The 25730-nt window shown below is 34.3% G+C and overlaps 1 protein-coding gene across 20 annotated transcripts in view; it reads right to left on the reverse strand.

The window, feature by feature from the left end:
* LOC106882312 (uncharacterized) overlaps nt 1-25730 on the reverse strand; it is a 206134-nt gene that overhangs the window by 24702 nt on the left and 155702 nt on the right. For 19 of the 20 annotated variants that reach the window (XM_089345471.1, XM_089345467.1, XM_089345464.1 and 16 more), the window contains 11 exons: nt 25080-25132; nt 20625-20782; nt 17432-17546; nt 14935-15092; nt 13643-13874; nt 13181-13352; nt 7624-7776; nt 6024-6152; nt 5031-5180; nt 3437-3537; nt 66-189 (listed from right to left, as the gene is read on the reverse strand). In XM_089345471.1, coding sequence (XP_089201597.1) covers nt 66-189; nt 3437-3537; nt 5031-5180; nt 6024-6152; nt 7624-7776; nt 13181-13352; nt 13643-13874; nt 14935-15092; nt 17432-17546; nt 20625-20782; nt 25080-25132 — 1545 coding nt within the window. The remainder of the gene's footprint in view (nt 1-65; nt 190-3436; nt 3538-5030; nt 5181-6023; nt 6153-7623; nt 7777-13180; nt 13353-13642; nt 13875-14934; nt 15093-17431; nt 17547-20624; nt 20783-25079; nt 25133-25730) is intronic. The other variant, XM_089345463.1, reaches the window with a different exon arrangement.

Consider the following 25730-nt stretch of genomic DNA (forward strand, 5'->3'; position numbering starts at 1 on the left):
TGATCTCGTTCGTAGTGTTTCATATAAAACAATATCTGTACAGGCTACAATGTGCTGTCACTTACCTTACAAGCAGCTGATATTTTAAAGGCATATGGGTGCATCCCCACAAGAAAGATCAAATTAGCGATAGCCAAAGAAACGCACAAGTTTACTAAAACCTTTGATGCCAGTAATTTCCTTAGATTTCTGAAATAATAGGAAAATGGAATAATATTTCATTCAATGAAGTACAGGTGAAAACAATAATCTCAGTCTATAAATAATAGCTACAACTGTGTGTATGATGATTATTTCAATATAAACGATGTTATGTCTATCTATCTATCTATCTATCTACCTATCTATCTATCTATCTATCTATCTATCTATCTATCTATCTATCTCCCTACCTATCTATCTATCTATCTATCTATCTATCTATCTCCCTACCTATCTATCTATCTATCTATCTATCTATCTATCTATCTATCTATCTATCTATCTATCTATCTATCTCCCTACCTACCTACCTATCTATCTATCTATCTATCTATCTATATGTGTGTCTGTCTGTGTGTCTGTCTGTCTGTCTGTGTGTCTGTCTGTCTGTCTGTCTGTCTGTCTTGTGTGTGAGGGAGAGAAACCGAGAGAGAGAGAGAGAGAGAGAGAGAGAGAGTGAGAGAGAGCGCGAGAACGGAGAGTGACAGAGAGAATGTGTATGTGTATAAGCGAAATGCGTGGTCGTGTGGTAAGAAGTTTGCTTTCCAGCCAGATAGTTCCGAGTTCAGTACCACTAGATGCCATAATGGGAACGTGCCCTCAATTGCAACCTCTGACTGACTAAAGACTTAAGGATAGACTTGGTAGGCGGAAACTGCAAAAAGCCCGTGTGTGTGTGTGTGTGTGTGTGTGTGTGTGTGTGTGTGTGTGTGTGTGTGTGTGTGTGTGTGTGTGTGTGTGTATGTTTGTATGTATGTGAGTATGTATGAGGTCAGCTCATAAGTAATGTCCGGATTTTAAAAAAAGGAAAACAAATGATCGAATATCACATATTAATTGAACTTAATCGTCAATATACTTTACAGCATTTTCTATGAGAGCTTTCCATCTATACGTAAACTTTTTAATCCCATTCGCGAAAAACATTTTGGGTTTCGAATAGAACTGTTGCTTCGAGTCGATTCATTTGTAAACTACCAAACGAATGGTAATCTGCAGGATCAAGCTCTGGAGAATAAGGTGGATGAGCAATTTTTCTCCCAGCCAAGTTCTTCCACTTTCTACGACGTGATCTTTGCGGTGTGGGGTTTTGCATTGTACTGATGAAACACTACTCCCTAGTAAAATCATGCTTTTCCCATAACGAAACTATTTGTAGGAGTATCACGTGTGGAATGCTTATAAAGAAATTTCACTCTTAATACATGGATACTTAAATAACTTAATTACTATCATTACATTACTATCATTACATTCAAGAATGGGTAAATTACCTATTTAAATGAACTATATTATATAATTGCTGTTACTTAATTGATAAATAAAATAACACATACAACTCACTTATTATTGTCATATACTAAACATGCACCAGTTCATGCATGAAATTGATCCTTTTTCCACTTCAATGTTTACATAATTTTCTCTTATAGAAATGCACACATACAGGAAGGGTAAATTACATATATAATAATACTTTGAACGTGGCTTCCGAGAAACAGTGTAGGTAAACGACGGGTATTACTGCTAGTACTCACACTCACGCATACACATACACACACACACACACATACAGTTGTAGGGTTTCAATTGCAACGGTTACTGTGTAGGTCTAGGTGAAGCTGTATATATAAAAAGGAATAAAAGGTAATGCTATGCCACTTCGTTATAATCGCTATTACTGTTATTATTATTATATATATATATATAGAGAGAGAGAGAGTAATGTGTCTGTGAACAAAAATGTAGCCCCTCGGGATTCTCTTAAGTTTTTCCAAAGGCCCAGTTTTCATCAGTGAGCCTCTAATTATTAAGAGGCCTCATGCAGTTCTCGGGGTGTTGTGTTAACGATTATACCGTAATTATTGCACTTGCGCTTGAGTGTTGCTGTCGGCAGTATTTTAACCAATATATTATTCTGTTTGTTGCTTTAAAATGTCTTAAGAGCCTACATCTATTATTATTTATGAATTGAGGTGGGATGCAGTTAGCACAGACGTGGGTAACTTCATCCTCGGCTAAATACCAAGTTACTTTCATTATGAAGCGATCTTTGTGAAGGCCCACTGAACAAATGACAGGTGTACTTGCACGCTAGTTACTTTTTCGCGGTCTATGTTGTCACGTGGCTGCACTAAGATGAATGATTTTGATTTAATGATAAAAGATGAGATTACAAAGTACCATGTGATGGTCTGACAGGAGGGTCTTTCCGAGTCTTTTAATATGAATAGTGATTGCGTGATAGCTCAACACTAGACAAAAGACGCCTTTCTTAATCTTCTTCGTCTTTGTGTGTATGATTGTGTGTGTATATTATTGCATACGTGATGAGATGTGTATTTATGTATGTATGAATGGATGATTGTATAAGTGATGTGTGTGTGCATGATTGTATATATATATATTTGTGTGTATGTGTGTGTGTACGTATGTATATATGAATGTGTGTATGTATGTACGTACGCACGTATTTATGCATGTATGTATGTATGTATGTATTTATAGACCATTCCAAACACTGTGTCAGACTTGGATTCCTGTTTAGGATAAGAAAATAGCGACCATCTTTAAACAAATTCTGACACTCTGCAATTCCCAAGTAAGTGCCACAGTGAAATACTGCTCAGATCTATGGCAGTGTGTTATTGCTGCACATAGCCTACCCAGAAACACACGCACATATACACATACACACACATATACTTACACACACACACACACACACACACACACACACACACACACACATACACACACACCTCACACACACGCATATATATATATATATTCTCAATCCCACACAAAGCAAATTCATCTGGCTGAACGGTAAATGTTAACTCACCAACACAGAACAGCAACTTGCTCACTAACACATCGTATAAAACAGAGACCGATATTGCAGTAATAGTAAAGATCGATTCGCCATTGTAACTACTCTATTGGTCAATACCTTTCTGGCGTTACAAGCTAAACAGAAAGGATATCGTTCCCTAATTCTTCTCTTTCCTTTTTGTCATCCGTATCGTGGGTCACAAAGCCTGATCTGAAATATTTCTTTAATTAATCGCTCGTAAAAGGGACAACATTCTGAAATTCTCTCCTCATCCATACTTTTTCCTGAAGTCGTCAACCACATCGATCTTACCAATCTTCGAGAACCCCACTAAATGGTGGATGTTGCCTTTCTGCATTTAAACCGTTAATGAAAGAAAATAGAAACTGAAATTCTTACTTGAGACAAACATGAATTATTGCTGTAAGAATGAGACAGACAAATGATATTGCGCAGCCAATGTAAGATAATAGAGATGTTGGGGGATCAGTGTTCAGATTCTGAAACGGAAGCAAACAATAACGCATTAACTCCGCCTCCCATTCCTTCCTGTGTCGGTCAATAATCATGTAAATTATGAGTAGATAAAATGCTGATGTAGAAGGTGAGGACTAGAGTAAACTGCATTAGAGACAATATATGAGTGGACCGTCTTACATTGCATGTTGCATAAGAAACAGTTCCACCGAATTCATTATGTATATATATATATATATATATATATATATATATATATATATATATATATATATATATATATATATATATATATCAGTTGTATGAGTTGAAGTATGAGATGTACCACCAGCTCATAGAACTTCTGTTCAAATTCGCTGAAGATCTCTTTGTATATTTTATCAGTACAGCTAATTGAGGCTGCTTCACTTAAACCGACTCGTAACAGAGATGGACCGATGTTATTTTGTTCTCATTCCTTTAATACAAGACAAATTAAAATCGTTCTTCCACTATCACACCTTGATGCTGCATAATCGGTTTCTTTTACGTAGAGTAGCATTCTTTGACGTGTCTACTTCAGATGTGTTTTGGCCATGGATACTATAGATTGCGAATCACGACAAAATAGAGATGACAGCGTTGCTGAGAGGTTGCTCGTCTCATTTTGAGTCAATTTATGACATGAAATATGTGATGAATGAATATTAAGGCAAAGGAAGTCATGTGAAATTCAAATTACTTTTGTAACAAAAATTACAGTACTGTAAATAATAACAAAAAAACAAGTGAATTGATTCAGAAATGTTCCTGATAAAACTGACTACGATAGAAGCAACATCATGTGACCTGACTGTTTCATCTCGATTCTTGTGACGTCAGGAGAGAGCAGAACTGTTATGGAGTGACCTAATAATTTGATTTAATTCGACAAATCCTGTAGGTTTAGATATGTGCCTTAGAGAGGTGCAACGTTTATGTTTGTGGGCAGCAGAAGTATAGTATAAGTAACAAGTGGTGGATACATGTGCATTATGGATATAAACAGCATCAGCAGAAGAAATCCTATTAATGAGTGGAGAGATCTTGTAACAGAATCATGAGGAGATCAAGGGTTTAACATCTATGCTGCAAACATGGTTATTGTGCTGCGGAGGTTTATCATATCTTAAATATATATTTATCAACTTGGCCATCATTCAGGTGGCTTCAACACAATAAATTTTAAAATCAAGAGAGATGACTGCCTCTCTCACTCTCCTTGAAATTATTGCTGAAGGAATTTTCATGTATTTGGGAATGGTAGCTTGGCAAATTTAAAGGACACCGTCCTAAGTTTAAACAAATAAACAACAGTTATACCAACAAGAACAACAACGACTTTTTACAATATTTCAACCCCACGTAGTTACTATTAACCTAACATATTTACCAAATTATCCAACAACAGAAAGTCTAGTAGGTGTTGACATTATTAATGCATAAACATAAGCAGCTTAATTACAGGTAATTAACAAGTCGTCATAATCTTACCAACCATTAATAGGGCAAAACTTGTAAGATGGTTACAGGAACAAAGTGCTTTCTCTCCAGGTACATACTTAGATACACTACAGCCTTTGGTTGACCAATGGGGATTCTGTCCAGGAGATTCATCCCAATAAACACACTGTGGGTTGGTGGTATTCTGAAAAACATATTCTGATAACTTAATCAAATTCCTTTGTAATTAAAATACATGTAATGAATCTTTGTTAATTTCATTGATAAAACATCAAAACTGCTCATGGCCAACACCGTTTGATAGCTAACTGCATTGGGAATCCAAAATCATTGGCTGTTGCATAACTTATCTGACCATTTCGTCTCGTTTATAAATCTATGCATATTCTCCTAATTTACATTCATTGCCATAAAAATAGATGAATACATCGGATTGTGTAGTTTCAGAAATATTTAACGGTATACAGGTTGATAAGATATTAATGGCTGGGATGCGTTACGTCATAGATTCACTTGATCATGGAGGGCATAAGAGTAAACAGCAACAACGATTACCATTTAAAAGCCCAAAGTAATTCACGCTGAAAATACAGGGACACGATCAATGAAGTCAATACAGAGATATAGTAAAACATTATGGTGGTGATCGGAAGATACAACACAAGCATCTTGAAGCATTTCTTGGAATGAAGATAGAATACTTCCATCATCACACAATGCTTACATTATAAACATACATGTTCTAACTGAAGATAGTAACAGCTACTGTATCAGTAACAACAACAACCACAACTACTACTACTACTACTACTACTACTACTACTACTACTACTACTACTACTACTACTGCTGCTGCTGCCGCTGCTGCTACTGCTACTACTACTGCTACTACTACTGCTGCTGCTGCTGCTACCACTACTATTACTACTGCTACTAGCACTGTGTTTCTTTCAGGGGGAATGAGATATGACTTTGAAATGAAGCATTAACAACAAAACAACAGTTATAATAAACAGATGGCTATTACCGGATTTATTAAATTGAATGATATATTAACTGGTTCATCGAGGTTGATTATTTTAATGTTAGGAATATTTGCAGCAATAATATTACTGTTAATTTTAGTATTTGCTTTGGTACTGGAGGATTTTTTTACCTGTAAAGAGAAGTCATTAAATATATTAATTTCTTCGATGGAAGTGTTTAATACGTGGTTGTATCAAAAAGTTCTGCGACTAGTTCAATAGCGCACCAACAGATGACAGGACATGGTTGCGTGTGCTGTGAGAGCGAGCATTGACTTTAATGAAGCAGTGTGACCAGTGACATCGCTGTGTTTAATTCGCAAGTTGTGAAATTTGTACTTTTGTGATTACATGTATGCTGTAGACTGCGATTTTCTCGTGGACAATCACTAAGATCCAACGTGACATTTTGCGTTAAACTTGCGACGTTTGTTACAGAGACATTGAATATGCTTCAGCAAGCTTACGGCGTCGAAGCAATGGGTCATATGCAAGGATTCGTATGTCACGGGCGCTTCAAAACCGAGAGAACTTTCCTGGAAGATGATGAGAAAAGTGCCACGAGCGTCATCTCTCGGAAATATGATATTGTACATCGAAAATTCATCTTTTTTTTGAAACGTTTGGAAGAGGACATTCGGTAAAAGCGTTCGGATCTGGGAACGGGAAGAACTAGATTCTTCACGACAACAATGCAGCCTGTCACCGAGCTCTCCCCACTTTTGAGTTACCTGCTAATATCAACATGGTATCGCTCCTACACCCGCCCAGTTCGCCAGATTCAGCACCTGCGAACTGCCTTCTTCTTCTCAAAATGAAACTGTAGCTCGCAGGGCACAGTTTTCACACCGTTGTCGAGATCCAGAGCGAATCGTAGAACGTTCTTGACTCGCTTACGGAAAACGAATTATGAGTATCCAATCAGCTAATTAATTCGTATGTTACTAATCCGCTTACAAATTTCTAAGCGGAGTAGTAAAAGAGTACAAAATGTCTTCTAAGATTAAAAATATGGATTTGTTCCTTTTATCAACTTACCAACAATGGAGCTTTGTATCTTTGAGAGAAACAATTTCCTTCCTCAAAGGAAGAATATTCAAATATGTGTGGGTACGCGTACGCATGTACGTGTATGTGCGTAACTGTGAACGTGTGTGTAGGTATGTATAAATGTATATATACATACATACATATATATATATATATATATATATATATATATATATATATATATATATATATATATATATATACACGTATATATGTGTTTGTTCTGCATATTAGAGCAATGATTCTGAATTTACTCAGAATGTCTGTGGAGACCAAACCACCGGTGTCTTATGATTCCATTTTGTCGTTTTTGAACGAGCTCTGCTTTTAACGCACCGACTTTCTTACATGTTTCGTCAAAACAACGAACGTTTTTAGTTGGTTTCTTCATCATAAATGGATACACACACGCATATATATGCATATATACATATGTACGTACACATAGACATTCGTAGCTATATTTGTTTTAGTATTAGAATCATAAAAACAACAACGATTTGAAACATTTAGTCAACTGGAGAAAGAGAGATTTCGATTTTGGTTCCATACCCTATACAGCTTATCTTCCTGCATGGCGAAAAACGAAATCCTTGAAACAGCAGACTGATCTTCGGTTTTCAGATGTTTTAACAAATTCCGTGGTAATGAAATGAAGTCTACCTTATCATTTACTTGTGGGTCTGAATTTGAGTTGTTATATATCTGATGGAAGAATTTGAAAGAAAAATAAATGAAATTGATAAACAAAAAAAATATACCGTTACATGTGAATGAGGTCGTCATAAAAATTCATAAACTTTCGAATGTGAAAACATTCTGTTTTGGAATAGTGGTCCTCGTAGCATATAAATATTGGGTTGGAAATACTCTGTTGGATACAAAATGTTCTATGGACAATGTTATGACGTGGGTATGCAGGTCTGGTGTGAAGTGGTATTTGACAAATAAATAGTTGGTTGTGGTTATGTAAAAATAAACTATCGCAGAAATATATCTCAACACAGAAGGCAATGCGTAGTACTCGAACATAGGCACGATACTCAGCATTCACTGGTTAAACGGACACACATCGAACTAACTCGGTAACGAATAAGGTCGGAGTAACATCATCAACTACCGGCTGACTGTTCGCTGAGTGATTTATTGCAATCGGTTAGTCACATAGGAGTATTCAGGATTCTCACATAACATCTGCCCTTTTTCAGAATTCAACTTCGCCCGGGGCTAAGTATATTTTGTGTTTAAAGTCACTTACAAGTACTTCTGATAGTTTTCTTTTTCTCATGCTTCAACGTGTTGTTTGCACGATTTGTTTAAGCGTTGGTACATTAAATGTATAAAAAATGACTTCCACCGGAAATTCGTTTCTTGTGACCGTTTCCTCAGTAAACCTTAAGATTCTAGTTGATTTATATGTCTCTTATATATGTAGTTATGACCTTTTACCAAAAATAACACTTTCCCAATCTGTTTAGCAATCACTCCGTCCTCTCACATTCCTTTACCGTTTTTATATATCTTTGTGAACAATTTGCAAGACGTTTGGAGCTTAGTTATGTGGTTACTTCGTTTTAGCATATATCTATGTAGGTGTTTTAAATCTGTGCGACCATAGACGCTCCTGCGCTGTTTAAAAAAAAAACTGATGGTACCCCAGCATGGCCGCAACTTCAAGGCGCTGAAATATATAAAAGAATAAACGAATACTTGTCCGATATTTTCTCTTTTTACTCGGCAACAATGTATGAAACACTGATCTAATCTTCCTAGCGAATATTAATTCCGCAGGGTGTATTGGGATTCGGTGTCACTTGTTACACCCTCAAAAACTGTTGAACTGCAAGGTCCTCTATTACTTCGTTGTTCGCTTTCTTTAAAGCCTTCTTAAATGTATCGACAATATATTTGACCCAGGATGATATGGCGGTGGCATGTTAGATGGAGGACATTTTACAGAGTTGTTGCACTCTTCTGCAGTAAACTGAGTTCCATTGTCAGACACAAGGGTATCAGGTGTAACATACCTGGCGAACAATTCGTGTAAAAACTAACTGCAACCAAAGTGCCGATGTTTAACACTTACATACTTCTGGCCACTTAGCAAAACCGTATACCACAACAAGGTAACTTGAACCGTTAAATAGATTTGCGAAATCCACATGCAGTCTGGGTCAAGGGATATCTGTTTCTGGTCACTGTTGCCATTAGGATGTAGGCGGCTTTGCTGAAAGCACAGCCTCTGCATGTCCTCATACATTCTTCAATCGCTCGGTCCATTCTTGGCCAATACAAAAGGCTTTTCATCAATGACTTCATTCTTGAAATGCCCGGGTGAACTATATGAAATTCATTTAATATTCTTATTGGTGCATTCGTATTCCGCTTGTTTTTGTAAGTAAGCATCAGAAAGATCTAATTTCACGAACAACTTGCCACCACTTAGTTTCGAGAAGATCTCCATTGGGCAAGATCATGGGTAGTTATACAGTCGTTTAGTCCCATCGAGAAATCTGCACATACCCGAATTTTGTCGTCCTTCTTTTTTACATACACCGTTGGATTAGCCCAGTCTGAGTAATCCATCTTTTCCATCACTTCTATTTTTATAGTCTTTCAAATTCCTTATTGACTTGTTACAAACTGTACACTACTTTTCCGTTTGAAAACCGGTAATGGATTTTCTCTTACCTGAAATCTTGCTTTAAATTTATTGCACCAACCCGACTCGTCCGAAAAGGATTCAGGGAACATTTTCACTTGTTTTTGTTTAAATTTTCTGACACTGTATTAGAACTAGTGCACGATCCCATTACACTTTTGCTCAGTTTACTCAGATCTTATTTATTGTAATTGGTTAGTCCATCTTCAGTCGCGTTGGGGGTGTTCAGGATTCTCCTATAACAGGCAACCTTCGATCTTTCTTATCCAAAACGGGTTTTCAATCCAATATTTCGTTATAATTTTTTATAACGTTATATCGTTTGAAATCCACTGTTCCAGAAAAGGAATTATTACTAATACTGTTGTTGTTGTTGTTATTCTTCTTCTTCTTCTTCTTCTTCTTATTATTATTATTATTATTATTATTATTATTATTATTATTATTATTATTATTATTATTATTATTATTATTATTATTAGTTGTTGTTGTTGTTGTAATTTCTACTTCTTCCCAATTACTACATTGTTACACCATTACAAATAACGGAACAGCTAAAAGTACCAATATCACACAAATGCCCTTATCCACTACTGAAGTAGAAAAGTGGAGTTTCTACGTTGGTCAACTAATTATTCATATATTCAGTACTATTCGGTTTTCTGTCTCAATCTCATTCTTGTTCTCGGGTACCCAAAAGCAAGGCATGTGACGAAGTACTGCATATTTTTTAGATGAATCAAATGATTAGAAAGATTGTGAAAGTCAATGGTATATATATATATATATATATATATATATATATATATATATATATATATATATATATATATATAAGTGTGTGTATATATATATATATATATATATATATATATATATATATATATATATATATATATATATATGTATATATATATATATATATATATGTATATATATATATGTATATATATATATATGTATATATATATATATGTATATATATATATATATATGTATATATATATATATATGTATATATATATATATATGTATATATATATATATATGTATATATATATCTGTATATATATATATATATATGTATATATATATATATATATATATATGTATATATATATATATATGTATATATATATATATATGTATATATATATATATATATGTATATATATATATATATATGTATATATATATATATATGTATATATATATATATATATATGTATATATATATATATATGTATATATATATATATATGTATATATATATGTATATATATATATATATATATGGGAGAATATACAAAAAATAACAACAGACGAGGACAGGTGGTGTAAATAACAAAAGTATATATTAGTATGACGCTCGGGAATACGGAAAGTCTTTGACGTTTCGAGCTACGCTCTTCAACAGAAAGGGTACTTGACAGAGCAGGGTCAGACCCTGCTATGTCACGATGGACTTATATATTCTTCCTCTGCTCCCTCCCACTTGGTTTTAATATGTTGCCACATTTGTAATATGTCTTTTTTTCTACATTTTTTCGTGCAGCTGAAGATTGCTCTTCATATTGCATTTAAGGTAATGCTCACATTACTTAAATAAATTGAAGTAGCATGAAACGTGCGTACTGCAATCACTTTTGAAATCCGTGTTGCTTATTATTTGATATATGTATATATATATATATATATATATATATATATATATATATATATATATATATATATATATATATATATATATATATGTATATATATTATTTTGTTTAAAAGAGTTCCAACACTGTCTGTTTTTTATGTTTTATTTATATTCCTGCAAAACCAATGTGGGATATAGAATATGGAATATATAATATATAATATAATATACAATATATAATATAAAATAAAAATGCATGGTACTATGAAATAAAGTATTGAATGTCTTATTGAATATAAGGAATATTGAGTGTTCAATATAAAGGATTAAATATATAAAGGCTTAAAGATGTTCTGGTGGCATGGATTTTGTGTCACTATAAATGGAATGATCCTTTCCTGTTTGTCTTTTCTTTGTGGTGTCCTCAGTTGTTGTATGGGTATTTTCGAAGCCCGCTGAATACCGTTTTCTATGAGTCGTGATGGGTACTTTTGCTTCAGCAGAAATTCTTTCAGTTCCATCAGGTGCTGATTTCTGGTCTCTATTTCCTCTACAATAGTACATATTCTCATGGCTAGGCAGTATGGTATGTTGCGTTTTGTATGGGGTGGATGGCACGATTTAAAGTTCAAGTATTGGTGTGTGTCTGTGTGTTTGTAATACATATCTGTGGTAATGGCGGTGTTCTTTTTAATTACCATTATATCTAGAAATGGTAATTTGCTACTGTTCATCTCCTTTGTAAATTGGATGGATGGGTGTAGGTTGTTCAGGAGGGTGTTAAATTCTTCCACAATGCTTTGAGGTTTGGTCCAGATTATGAAGCACTCGTTCAGGTATCTCTTCCATGCTTTTTCTATAAACTTCCTAAATTCGGTGTTATATCTCTCCTCTATTTCCTGGTAGAGTTTTTGTTCCAAGTAACCCATCACCGAATTCGCATAAACGGGAGCAAACCTCGTCCCCATAGCCGTGCCTTTAATTTGGATATAGTTCTTACCATTGAAGAAGAAAGTATTATTTTCCAAGATAAGTCTCACTGATTCTAGTATAAATGTCAACGTGAATCTGTTGGGAATTGCTTCCCTGTGTTTGTCTACCCAGTATTCCACCGCCTTTATTCCTAAATCATGTGGGATATTTGTGTATAGGCTTACTACATCAAAGCTCAGTAGGATTGAATTTGTTTCAGCGGTTTTGGGAAGATGGGATAAAAAGTCGATGTCGTCCCGAATGAAACTGGGTATGTATGTACATAGTGGCTTCAAAAGAATGTCGATGAAATTGCTTAGACGGTGAGTAGGGCATACTGGGCCAGCTATAATTGGTCTAAGTTTTAAATCTTTTGGATGTAGCACTTTTATGTATGTATATATATATATATATATATATATATATATATATATATATACAAGCTCCAATTATTATGTTAGATTTAAAAGTAGTGGGCTGACAGAAGAGAAAGCACGCTGGACGAAAAATGCGTAACAGCATTTCTCCCGTCTCTACACTCTAATTGAAGATTGTATAGAAGAATTAGCGTCGGTGTAGTCAACTAGACAACTTCCCCAAAACTTCGAACTTTGCACCTAAAGTTGAAGCGATTATTATTTCAGCTTTATTGCCAATCTGTGCCGTATATATATTGTATTTTATATTTGGATTGTAATCTGCACCAAGACTTATACCATCGCTATTTTATATGATAATAAAAATATTATATTTCACTGTAATGTATTTTATCAATTTCAGTATTTATGGTTAATGGTTAATAAGAAAGTAATCACGAGAAAGTACTGTACCATTGTCTTTGCTTCATTTTCTTTATTTCCAAATGAAATACCATAGACAGCACCATTGAAAGTGTCCTTCTCCACTTTCATAGCACCTATACCAAGGTTAGAATATACAGCTGTGAGCCGCTGCTCTTCCAGTGGAATCTTTTCTGCGATTGCTTCTATAATGTCCAGCATTCTGTGAGAAAATCAAGAAAATAAATGTTAAGTGTATGTTTCAAATACGCAGTTAGATATAGATGTAATTACACTGATTATATTGATTAATAAATCTATATATGCTACTGTTTCTTCTTCTTCTTCTTCTTCTTCTTCTTCTTCTTCTTCTTCTTCTTCTTCTTCTTCTTCTTCTTCTTCTTCTTCTTCTTTTTATTCCTCCACCATCACCACCACCATCATTACCTACTACTACTACTACTACTACTACTACTACTGTTGCACTGACAGCAAAAGGGATCTAAATTTTACCTTTTCCCGGTTCCCTCTGATTCTTCTGTTTCATCCAAAACCTCTTCCGGTGTGTTTATCATATCGTTGATACTAGGAAGTATATTGTTCACTGTTATATTGATGGAGACATTCGATATCAATGGCACCATTTTTTCATGAATGTCTACAGCCAAGTCAATATCTTTTGCTTTGAAATACACTGATTTCTTGGAAATATTGCGGAGTATTGTTGAAACCTTCTCAACATTTTCTGGAATGAAAAATTTAACATGAAATTTAAGGTAAATTACTGTCGCTTTCAGACGAAATATTAGATGCAAATAAAATGTCGCATAACATTTAAAGAAAGTTAATTAACAACTCAGGATTCACATAATATAGAGATTGCTATATGTGTTTAGTTGTATATCAGTTGTATATTGGTTGCTATATATCGTTAGTCTCTTGTTCTGTAACGTTAACTGGAACAATGGGGAAGGTACACAACGTTATGGAAGCCCTTTATAGTTGAATAAGACATACTCGTGGAAATGGATGCTTATAAATAACGTTATTGACAACCAGTGAGCTGTGATACACCAGCCGTCATAAAAATCTGTTAATATGAACGAGACTATTGTTCAATTACATGTTGAACCTAAATGAAAACGGGCTGCGGTCCTAAGAATTAAGACTGTTCAGTCTTCATCAACGACTTATGAGAAACTGAAGGCATCACAAGGCTGCAAGCTTAAGAGCATCTCTTTAATGTTACAGTGCTACAGCTGCGAATTGTAAATCGCTTGAATTTAATGCTACACAGGAATGGGGAATGTGTCATTGAAGTTTTAAATTCTTTATAGCCACCCACACAACGTAATAGACGCTTGTACAAATGATATCTCCATTGCTTTATATTCCTTTATCTACTGACCGATTCTGCAGAAAATTAATAAGAAAAGTAGTCTTTATTTAATAATAAACTCAAATCTCTCAAGTAATCATTTCTGTCAGCTCATTTCCATTCTAGTGACACGCCGTTGGAAGAGATGAACAAAAGTATTGTATCTTGACAGATGATTTTAATCATGACTAAACGTACCTGCATGCATACATGTACATACACACACTCGCAGGCAAATGTGTGTGTGTGTGTGTGTGTGTATATAAACCTCATACACACACACACACACACACACACACACACACACACACACATACACTCATATATATATCCCTCCTATATACTCACATATGTTCCTCCTCCACCTATTGCTGCTGTTTCCACGTTTCCTACTAATACTACGGTAAGGGTATTTCCCCAAACTCACCTTTACCGATGTCTACGCTTGTGAGGTTCTTTAGTTGTTCAGTGATCCCCTCTGTATTGTAGCATTGAGACATGTCTGGCTCTTGCCAGACGCCAGTGAATGGTGAACATTTCGGTGATGTCGTTGGCATCCTTGGATCTATCACCCTTCCGGAAAAACTGAAAGATAAATATCAAATATTATCAGACGTGTTTATGCATTTTCATTTCATCAATATTAGAGAAATGTCTGATAAACAACGACTCGATCGTGATTTGAACTCATAATCTAGTGGAACAAGGATAAATACAGGGATGTGTTCCGTCAAATATCGATAATTTATTCTAAATTCCTATCCTTAAAATCAATATAATATATGTTTTCTTACTTAAGTTTAGATTAAAAAGATATTGCTACCTCTGCTTTTATTATTTATATTTTGCTGTGACTTTGTAAATACAAGTTAGGTGGATGAAGTATTAAGGCACGAGGCTGTTAATCAGAAGTGGGCGGCCAATCATCTACCTATAGTTTGTTGTCATCATCATTAGCAAGAGATTTACGTATATTTTCTTCTACAGGCACAAACTGGAGTAGTTCCACCTTTGTCTGAAGACTTATAAAAATCACCCTTCAACAATAACAACTTAGATGCTTGCATGTGGAATAACGTGGGAGATATGAAAGAATAGTAACCACTATGAGATAGGTCCCACGGTGATCTGCTTTCCTCGCTCACCGCCATATGGTAACCATATAGTTACAAATCGTATTGCTCTAAAGTACATCATAAAATTGAATAAATGATATTACTCTGAAATCATTAGAATTGGTGATAAATGCTATTGGTTGAGTATAGATATATGCTTGTTACCCTACATTTATTTTGTGATATTCTGGCACTTACAGGAATAATTACAAGAAATGTTTTACACCTTCGTCTAACATCGCAACGAAATAAATTTTGGTTGTTATGACATGGCAAAATAATGTCATGGTGTAAAATGTAAAATATCAGTGTTAAATGATTTTAAATCACGGACATTAATTCTATAATCTTTATATCTCTAAGTGTTTTGCCTACTACTAGCGGAGCCCCGTGAATATTTCACCGAATTAATGGTAAACTTAGTGTGTTATTTCTGAAAACTTAATCCAAAAAACCTGAAAGCATAGGTTGTGTTTTTTTTCTTATCAAATGATAATCATTCATCTGCTATTCATTGAAGAGTGAAAGAAATTGGAATACGATGATTTCTTAATGTACTTTATATATACATTTCATATATTTATACACAATTTTATAAACTTAGGAAACAACACGCATAAAATAAATATTCAATCTTATTTTTCCATTTTTCCTGTATAGAAAAAACATCGTCATATTGTATATATCTGCCACATTGATGCACTTATGTGTGGATGCGCAATGGCTAGTGGTTAGGGCAGCGGACTCGCGGTCATAGGATCGTGGTTTCGATTCCCAGACCGGGCGTTGTGAGTGTTTATTGATCGAAAATACCTAAAGCTCCACGAGACTCCGGCAGGGGATGGTGGCGAACCCTGCTGTACTCTTCCACCACAACTTCCTCTCACTCTTACTTCCTGTTTCTGTTGTGCCTGTAATTCAAAGGGTCAGCCTTGTCACACTGTGTCACGCTGAATATCCCCGAGAACTACGTTAAGGGTACACGTATCTGTGGAGTGCTCAGCCACTTGCACGTTAATTTCACGAGAAGGCCGCTCCATTGATCGGATCAACTGAAACCCTCGTCGTCGTTAAGCGACGGAGTGCCAACAACAACAACGATGCACTTATGTATAGGTATTAAATGATAGGTGATATAGAAAAAAAAACTTGGTTAAATTTTATAAAATACACTTTTCACTATTCAATCACCGTCGTCGCCTCCACCCCACGATTATCAGGTCTCCCCTCTCTTTCACCCCTCTGTCTCCCCTCTTTCTCCCCCTCACTCCTCTCCTCTACCTCCCCCTGCCATTTTTAAAATCTCACCATCAGACCATCACCGCTCTGCTGACCTTATATTTCTAATTCTCTTCTACTTCCAACTAAGCTTTGTAACCACGTAATATATATTACGTTTCCCCAGCACATATCATGGACACTTCTCTCTCCCTCTTTTTCTTTCTCCCTATTTCTGTTTCGCTCTTCACCTTATCCTCTTTTTCGCTCTCCTATTATTTTTTGTCCCTCTTTATGTCTCACTCTTCGCCTTATTCATTTTTCTCTCTCCTTTTTCTCTTTCTTGCCTTCGCTCTAACTTTCTCTTTAATTAATCACATGCAATCGTTATAATTACGTCACGAATGCTACTCTCTCCGTGTCCTTTCTCTCTTCCTCTTTTTTCTCCTTTTTCTCTAATCATGTGATGGTTATACCGACGGTAAACAACGTAATTCCAAACAGAATTATAATAAGATGTAACTTTCTCTTCCAACAGGATGACACTTCAAATTTCAAAATTTTAGAAGAGATCAAACATTACAAACGAACCAGGGTCTCGTTGCTACATTTGCATGACATGAGATGGACACATTAGTTCCTACTTTCGTCATTGGCCAATAAAAAGTACCATTGTTTGTTGATGTTGTATTTTCATTACAAACCACTGAAAAAGAAACAGAACGCTTATATGAGATACTTATTAGGGAATTCTTTGGTGTGGTTTATATACTGTAAAATACATGTACATTAATACTGGTGAGTAGTTGTAATAGTGTTGCTTGTGGTGGTGGTGGTAATAGTGGTGGTAGTTGTAGTAGGATTCATAGTAGTAGTAGAAGTAGTAGTAAATGTAGCAGCAGTGGCAGCAGTGGCAGCAGCAGCAGTGGTAGTAGTGGTAGTAGTACTAGTAAATCTAGCAATAGTAATGGTAGTAGTAGAGTAGTACTACCAAGGTCTTTCACTATACATCACTCCGTTTTTATCAATCAATTTTACCACCGATGTCAGTTGAATAATCGCTGCGAGACAATAGCATCATTTTCACCAGTCATTTGCCTCGCATGTAATATTGCTCGACGATGTATAAAAATATAAACACAAACACATAGATATATGTGTGTATAAATGTATGTATATATGCATATCTTTGTATTGAACACAGTATCGTGTGTTGCTATACACCACTAGTCACGATGCATTTCCTCGGTAGCTTCGGAATCGGTGAGCCAATTTTGAGGGAATTGATTAATAGTATATTCAAGTTAAAGCTGATTTACCCTAAAACGATTAAATGATAATTATAAAGTGTGTTTAATTACATATCAAGAGGTCTTTATCTTTGTATGCGTCTATGTCACAAAATGTTAAGAAATCATATCATCGGACTAAAGCAGCTAGCACATCCAAACTGTTGTTTCCTACTACTACTGCTGCTACCACCACCACCACCACCACCACCACCACCACTACCACCACCACCACCACCACCACTACTACTACTACTACTACTACTACTACTACTACTACTACTACTACTACTACTACTACTACACGTAGCGGTAGTAAACAATAGTTTGGATGTGCAAGCTGATTTAAGGCCGATAATATATAATGATTTCTGAATATATTTTGTGGCATAGACGCATAAAAAGATGAAAACATCCGAATATGTAACTAAACACCCTTTATAATTATTATGTAACCCTTTAGAGTAAGTTAGGCTTAAACTAAATAAAATGTTAATCAATTCTCTCGAAAGTAGCTCACCAATTCCGCAGCTGCCGAGGTAACGCATTGTGACCAGTGGTGTATAAGAACATCCGATATTCTGTTCAATACAAAGATATGCATATATACTTACGTTTATATACACATATATCTATGCTTATGTGTTCATATTTTTATACATCGTGGAACATTATTACATGCGAGGAAATGACTTGGTAAAATTGATTGATAAAAAACGGAGTGTTGTTTAATGAAAGACCTCTTATCTTTATTCGGCAGTGTACTTTCCTAGAATTGGTTTTCATGAAGTGTGAAGATGTAACTGTCTTGTGAGTTTCGTAATTTCTCTAGTTCAAAAATATACTAGACCACGTAGCCAAATGAACTTGTGACTCCGAGGGCATATTCCAAACAATTCGCTTTTTGAGCTCATGAAAGCATAGGAAGGTATAAATATTTCAGCCAAGCAGAGCCTGCTTCTGCTTCATTTCAGGTATAAATCAGCATGTTCCTGCAACTTCTAGCTGATATTGTGCGGCACTGTTTTCTTCTTTGACAGACATGAATAAATTGTTGGTGGCGTAGCATCGGTAGCAACTCCGGCAGGATTGATTAAGAATGAATAGATATGTCAATGTTTGGAACCTTCCTGTTTTGCGTGCTTCTACCTCTTGCTGTCTGCTAGCCAGAGGACAGCTTTCATCAACATGAGTCCTTGAACTATTGATTCAACTGTGTTGCAAATACACACAGTCTAAAGAAACGATGTATTCTCCGATGACGAATATGAAGAACAATCATATATTTGCATTTAAATTTGGCAGACAGTATTAACATTGAATAAATTAAGTACAGAAAATTACCCTCTGAGGCACAATTCCGGACAAAGTTGTTTGTGGAAGGCCAGCGGTCGCCTCTGTATACAAGTCTCCCCTTTCTACGCCACGAATGTTTTCAAAGGTAAAGGCAAAGGCCAATACAACATCCCGATTCATTTTTGCAGTAGAAAGAACTGGACCAATTTGGAATAAATTGACTTCGTTTGAAAAATATACGTGACTAAACATCGAAGGGTGATTGCCAGTAACTGGCAATTAAAACCAAATATGTCCAGCATAATCTGTAGGCAATGAGATGTCAGGCTCTCATGCGAAACTGCTTCGTGATATTTGTTCTGATTCTCAGAGACATGATTTTAGATTTGGCTTTCCTCATTTTATGTTCTGTAAAAAAAGTTCGAGTCAAAGTGGGGTATCGGTATAACTTGATGCATTGCGTTTCTAATAACAACAGTTCACATTCTAATTTTAAATGCGAGCATGCACGTCTACGCTGAAATAGTTAAGCCGTCACCTGATATAACGCCATCACCTGACAGTTTTGATGCCATAAGTGGAGCAGAATTTCCTTATTTGAAACTCGTCTCCAGTTTGGTGATAATTCTCTTCGACTGTCTCATCATCTTCGAAGACCCGGTAAAGATTGAGCGCAATTTAACTTCCTCTTTATTAAAATATAATGGAACTCTAGAATTCTTGAGAATTAACATGTCATGAGGAAACTAAAACGGTCACTTTCTTTCTTGTAGAGAAGACGAAAGTTATGACTAGAGAGTTCCTTCCATCACAAGCCTCAGCACCACAGTATTGTTCGACTTTGTCTCCATAAGACTTAGATATACACACATTAAGTAGAAAACAAATATCTCCTGTAGAATTTCCATAAATCAAGCTAAAATGAATAAAAGGATTCAGTTGACAATGGGAAGTAGACAGAGGACATTATAAATAAAATTACAAGACACATTATTGATTTGAGAAAAAAGGTGCATATGTGTGTTGGTGTGTATGTATGTTTGTGTGGGTGTGTGTTTGTATTTGTGTGTTTGTGAGTATCCTTAATATTATTCAATTCTTATTAAGATGCTGATGATGACGACGACGACAGCGTATGTGATAATGGTGATGATGGTGATTGTGTTGGCTATACAACTGGCAAGAAACGTACGACTTACTTTCACCAATCAATTCCATCTCATCTTGCTTAATCCCCAAATTACGCAATGTCTTTGATGAGTTAAGAGTTTCAAAAATTTGCTTGAAAACTTCATCTTTAGTAACATTATCAGGTACAGAGCAATTAATATTAAATACGTTTTTCAGTTCCTCTAATCTGAAATAGAATATTAAAAAGCGATTAAAATAATATAATTATTTTCAACAATATCTACCACGTTATTTCATTACATGAAAATTTTACGAATCAAATTTTATTTTGTTTTTGTTGTTGTATGTGTATGTATCTCTATATTACTTGTTAGTCTGACCTGTTTTCCTTTTTTCCCTGATTGTTTTCGTATTTAACTCGTTTGGTTTCGTACATCATTTTGTTGGCACAGCTGGTGACGTCTTCTACTCATATATGCATATATATATTTTCTCCTTGTCTCCGTATTCTTTCTGTTGAAGAGCGTAGCTCGAAACGTCAAAGACTTTCCGTATTCCCGAGCGTCATACTAATATATCCTTTTCTTATTTACACCACCTGTCCTCGTCTGTTGTTATTATTTGTATATTCTCCCATATATATATATATATATATATATATATATATATATATATATATATATATATATATATATATATATATATATATATATATATATATATATATATATGTATGTATATATATATATATGTGTGTGTGTGTGTGTGTATCTGTATATATATATATATATATATATATATATATATATTTATTCATATGTATATATTTGTGTGTATATATATATAGATATATATATATATATATGTATGTACGTATATTTTATATATATGTATATATATATATATATATATATATATATATATATATATATATATATATATAAATATATATATACATATATATATATATATATATATATACATATATATATATATATATATATATATATATATATATATATATATATATATATATATATATATATATATATATATATATATATATATACATATGTATATTATATATATATATATATATATATATATATATATGTATATATGTATATTTATATATATATATATATACGACAAGAAACAAGTTTTGCCTTTTTTATGAAGACAAATGGGTTTATTAGACGGCAAAAAAGAAGTGCTCAAATGAAACGAGACACAGAAAAAATATTGATTACAGAATAGACATCAAATTCTTGCCAACGACTTTATATAATTCCCCACCTCCATACATTTCAGCATATATAAATATTACCATGGCTTTTAACGTATAGAATGAATATATATATATATATATATATATATATATATATATATATATATATATATATATATATATATATATATATATATATATATATATATATATATGATACAGAGAAGATCAAAATTATATATGCAAATAATAATACAAATATATATATATATATATATATATATATATATATATATATATATACATATATATATATATATTTATATAACGGCTATCAAGAAGGTATATGCAATCGGCTAAAAATCTTAAAGCGTGTCATGCGAATAAAACCCTAAATAAAATATCAGTCAAGTAAAAAATATGTTTTACTCTCCACAATTAAAAATATCTCAAAAAAGTTCATCTCATAAAAATGTTCTATTCAAAAAGCATAAGTAATGTTGGTATTAGTAATAGGGATTTTGGGTATTGTATTTCTGGGAAATCCTGTAATTGTAGAAAACCTAGGTCATGTCCCGTTGACAGATTCTGTCTGACTACTGATACTATATATATGCGTCGTTAAAGAGGAGGGTAATTTAGATAGATTTTACATAGTCAGTATTGTCAATTTTAAGGCGACATGTAGGACCTATGTGAATTGAGATGCTACATTGAGGTCGGTAGTTAAAACAATTGCTAAAAGCTTAGTGCCTAGTGTTGATTTTGTTGTTTTGCCTATGGGCCGTGACATTTATTTGCTTTTTCTCCCAGTTAGGGGCGAAAATGGAATAAGTAAAACGGTGCAGACGCCCAAGGCTGCTAGGGCCGGGACCTACGCTTCTGCAGCCAGTTAGCAAAAGAACGCTGCCACCGTCAACCTCGAAATTGAAGAGGCGGTTTTAGTTGAATTCATAGTAGAGAAAAGCAAATAGTTAATACAGTGGGAGGGATCAAAGTTAAAGTGAGTCCTCCTGAAGAGATTACCAATTTGGAACGGTAGAAATTTGTGATATAAAGAACCACGTCACTGAAAAGGAAAAAGATTGAAATAGCACCTGAGGAGGCAATTAAAATCGCTACCAAGTAATAATGAACAACATAACATCCTTCAATAGAGGAAGGAGGCTCGACACAGTATACGTGCGTCTTGCAACCATTGAGGACGCACAATAGCAAACAATGTCCCCATTAAAGTCGGAAAATGGGTTCTCCTGCAAATATATCTTTGCAAGTGTGTTGCGAGAGTCAGAATTGATAGGATACCCCACGAAATAAAGGAAATGTGGCTCATAGCTGCAATTTTAATGAATACGGACGAAAGCCAACAATTTTACAAGATTCAAGAACAAAACAACTGAACTGGTGGAGCTACGCAAAAGTCCTGGATAGAATATGCGATGAAATTGAGCTACCAGAAGATATAAAGTTACGAGTGGTGGTAGAGGTGAACCCTCCCACTTGCTGCCATTGTAAAGCAAAGGGCCACGTAAAAGTAAATTGCCCCAAATCAAAGATCACCAGCCCGAGGGAGGATACGAGAACGAGAAAGAAAACAACGATAGTAATAACATTGAAACCAGGAAGTACCAAGCAGGAAGAGGAGGGGACCGAGGAATTCACTGCCTAAAAAGTAAAAAAAAAAGAATGAAGATATAGAAACAAGGAAAAACAGACAGAAAACACAACCACCTCACTAACACCTCAGAAATAAACCACCTTTGCCTACAAACATGCTACTCCTAATAAGGATTCACAGACAAAAAGAGACACACTACGCAGCCAAACCACAAGGATAAACTTCACATATATGGTAGCATACAAAAAAAGATACAGCTATAGATAAAAGTTTAATAAATGTTAGAAACATCATTAGAATATAACCACATAGCAGTACACAAAAAATGAATAGCATTATGATAGATATACAATATTACAAAGCATTTTAAGACACTTTTAAAACAGACATACTTCTACTGAGGTTAGAGGTACGATATGACACCCTCCCCCATGGTGGTAGATCTCGACGGACTAGATACATACATTTTAGGGCCAAAGGAAAATTTTAATAATCTAAAACGATTAACCTCATTATTATATATTCATCTTATCCATCGCTTTGTGTTTTATGTCCCCACGTTGTGTTGTCTGTCGTTGTGTCGTCTACTCTATGTTCGGGCATCTGTTCTTAATAAAGAAATACCTGTGAATGACTAATTGTTGAGATACCTATGTATCCTGATGAGGGAGCCATTAACGATGTGCACATTAACTCGTAATCCAACTGCAGCAGTGAACTCCCGGAATGGCCCAAGTTGTGTTTGATTTGATTATGTGTAATTCTCTTTTGCTCCTGGACTCCAATATTCTATGTTTTTTAGGAAATGAACTTTTTTGATATATTTTTAACTGAAGGGAGAAAAATGAGGATTTTAGTCGCTTGATATTTTATTTAGGGTTTTTAGTCGATTGACATGCTTTAGAATATTTAGTCGATTGTATATACCTTCTTGATAAGCTGTTCTATATATTTGTGTTTTCATTTGCATATATAGTTTTACCTTCTGTGTTTGTTATATACGTATTTTTTTTATATGTTAAAGGGCATCGTAATATCTATATCTGAAGGTCTCAGTAGCCCCTTTGCTCTTTGAAATTACCAGGCGGACTCTGGGCACACCAATATATTCTGTCCAAGGGACACTGTGTAAAGCCATAGAAATCCTACCAAAACTGCTGGTGGTGATGATAATAGTGATAATGATGATGGTGGTGATAACGAAGATATATATATACACCTGTGTTCACACTCACTTGTAGTTCCCTGTCTCTTCCCTCTTTCTATATATATATATATATGTATATATATATATATATATATATATATATATATATATATATATATATATATATATATATATATATATATATATATATATATATACATATATATATATTTATATATATATATATATATATATATATATATATATATATATATATATATATATATGTTTGTGTGTGTGTGTGTGTGTGTTTGTGTGTGTGTGTGTGTGTGTGTGTGTGCGTGTGTGTGTGTAAGTTTATTTACAATACAGATGAAGGGTTGACTAAAAGTATAAATTTGTGTTTTACGTTTTACAAATGCAGCATTGTTGATGCAAACATTAATTCATACTCAGATCTTAAAACAATGGAATATTTTGATCCCAAATATAACAGAATTTTAATAAACGTTCAATGCCATTTTACTTACCCACAATATTCAACTTCACACGTTCCTGCCACGTTTGATAATGCATACTCCATCTGCAACAGTCGTATATACATTATTTGTACGCAAATTAAGAAAGAAGACTCAATAATGAAGTAAAAGTACAAATTCAATTACTACTAGCAGAAGCACCCGGCGTTGCCTGGCAATGAAATCTTTCCATATATATTCGAAGAAAAAAAGCAAAATATGATGTATAGAAATATGTTATCTTAATATATAAAGCTGTAAATCCATGAGATATATGAAAGGAGACATGCGGCTGATTGTTTTTCCCCTTCCCAACCCTGGGGTCAAATGCGGCAAACTGGTCCATCGACTCTATAAGATATGACACATTAGATGGCTATTTTTAATGAAAGATCTCCACAAAGGCGCATATATCAGACATTTCTTTAATCCTTTAGTTGCTTCAGGCTTAATCATCGTCCATCATGCGTCACGATCTTGAAGATTTTACTCCAAAACCAGTACTTATTTATATAAATTGTATTTATTCTTTTGGTCACATTTTCCAAATGAAGTCCACTTAATATCCACGGTTACGATGATGTCATAGGATGTTATCCTGGCTCTAAACTATGAGTTCACCACATTCTACAGTAGAAAGAGGTGGAATCAAATAACATCTGA

The sequence above is a fragment of the Octopus bimaculoides genome, chromosome 29 (assembly GCF_046866305.1).
Source record: "Octopus bimaculoides isolate indiv1 chromosome 29, ASM4686630v1, whole genome shotgun sequence".
In the NCBI taxonomy this organism is placed as follows: Eukaryota; Metazoa; Mollusca; class Cephalopoda; order Octopoda; family Octopodidae; genus Octopus; species Octopus bimaculoides.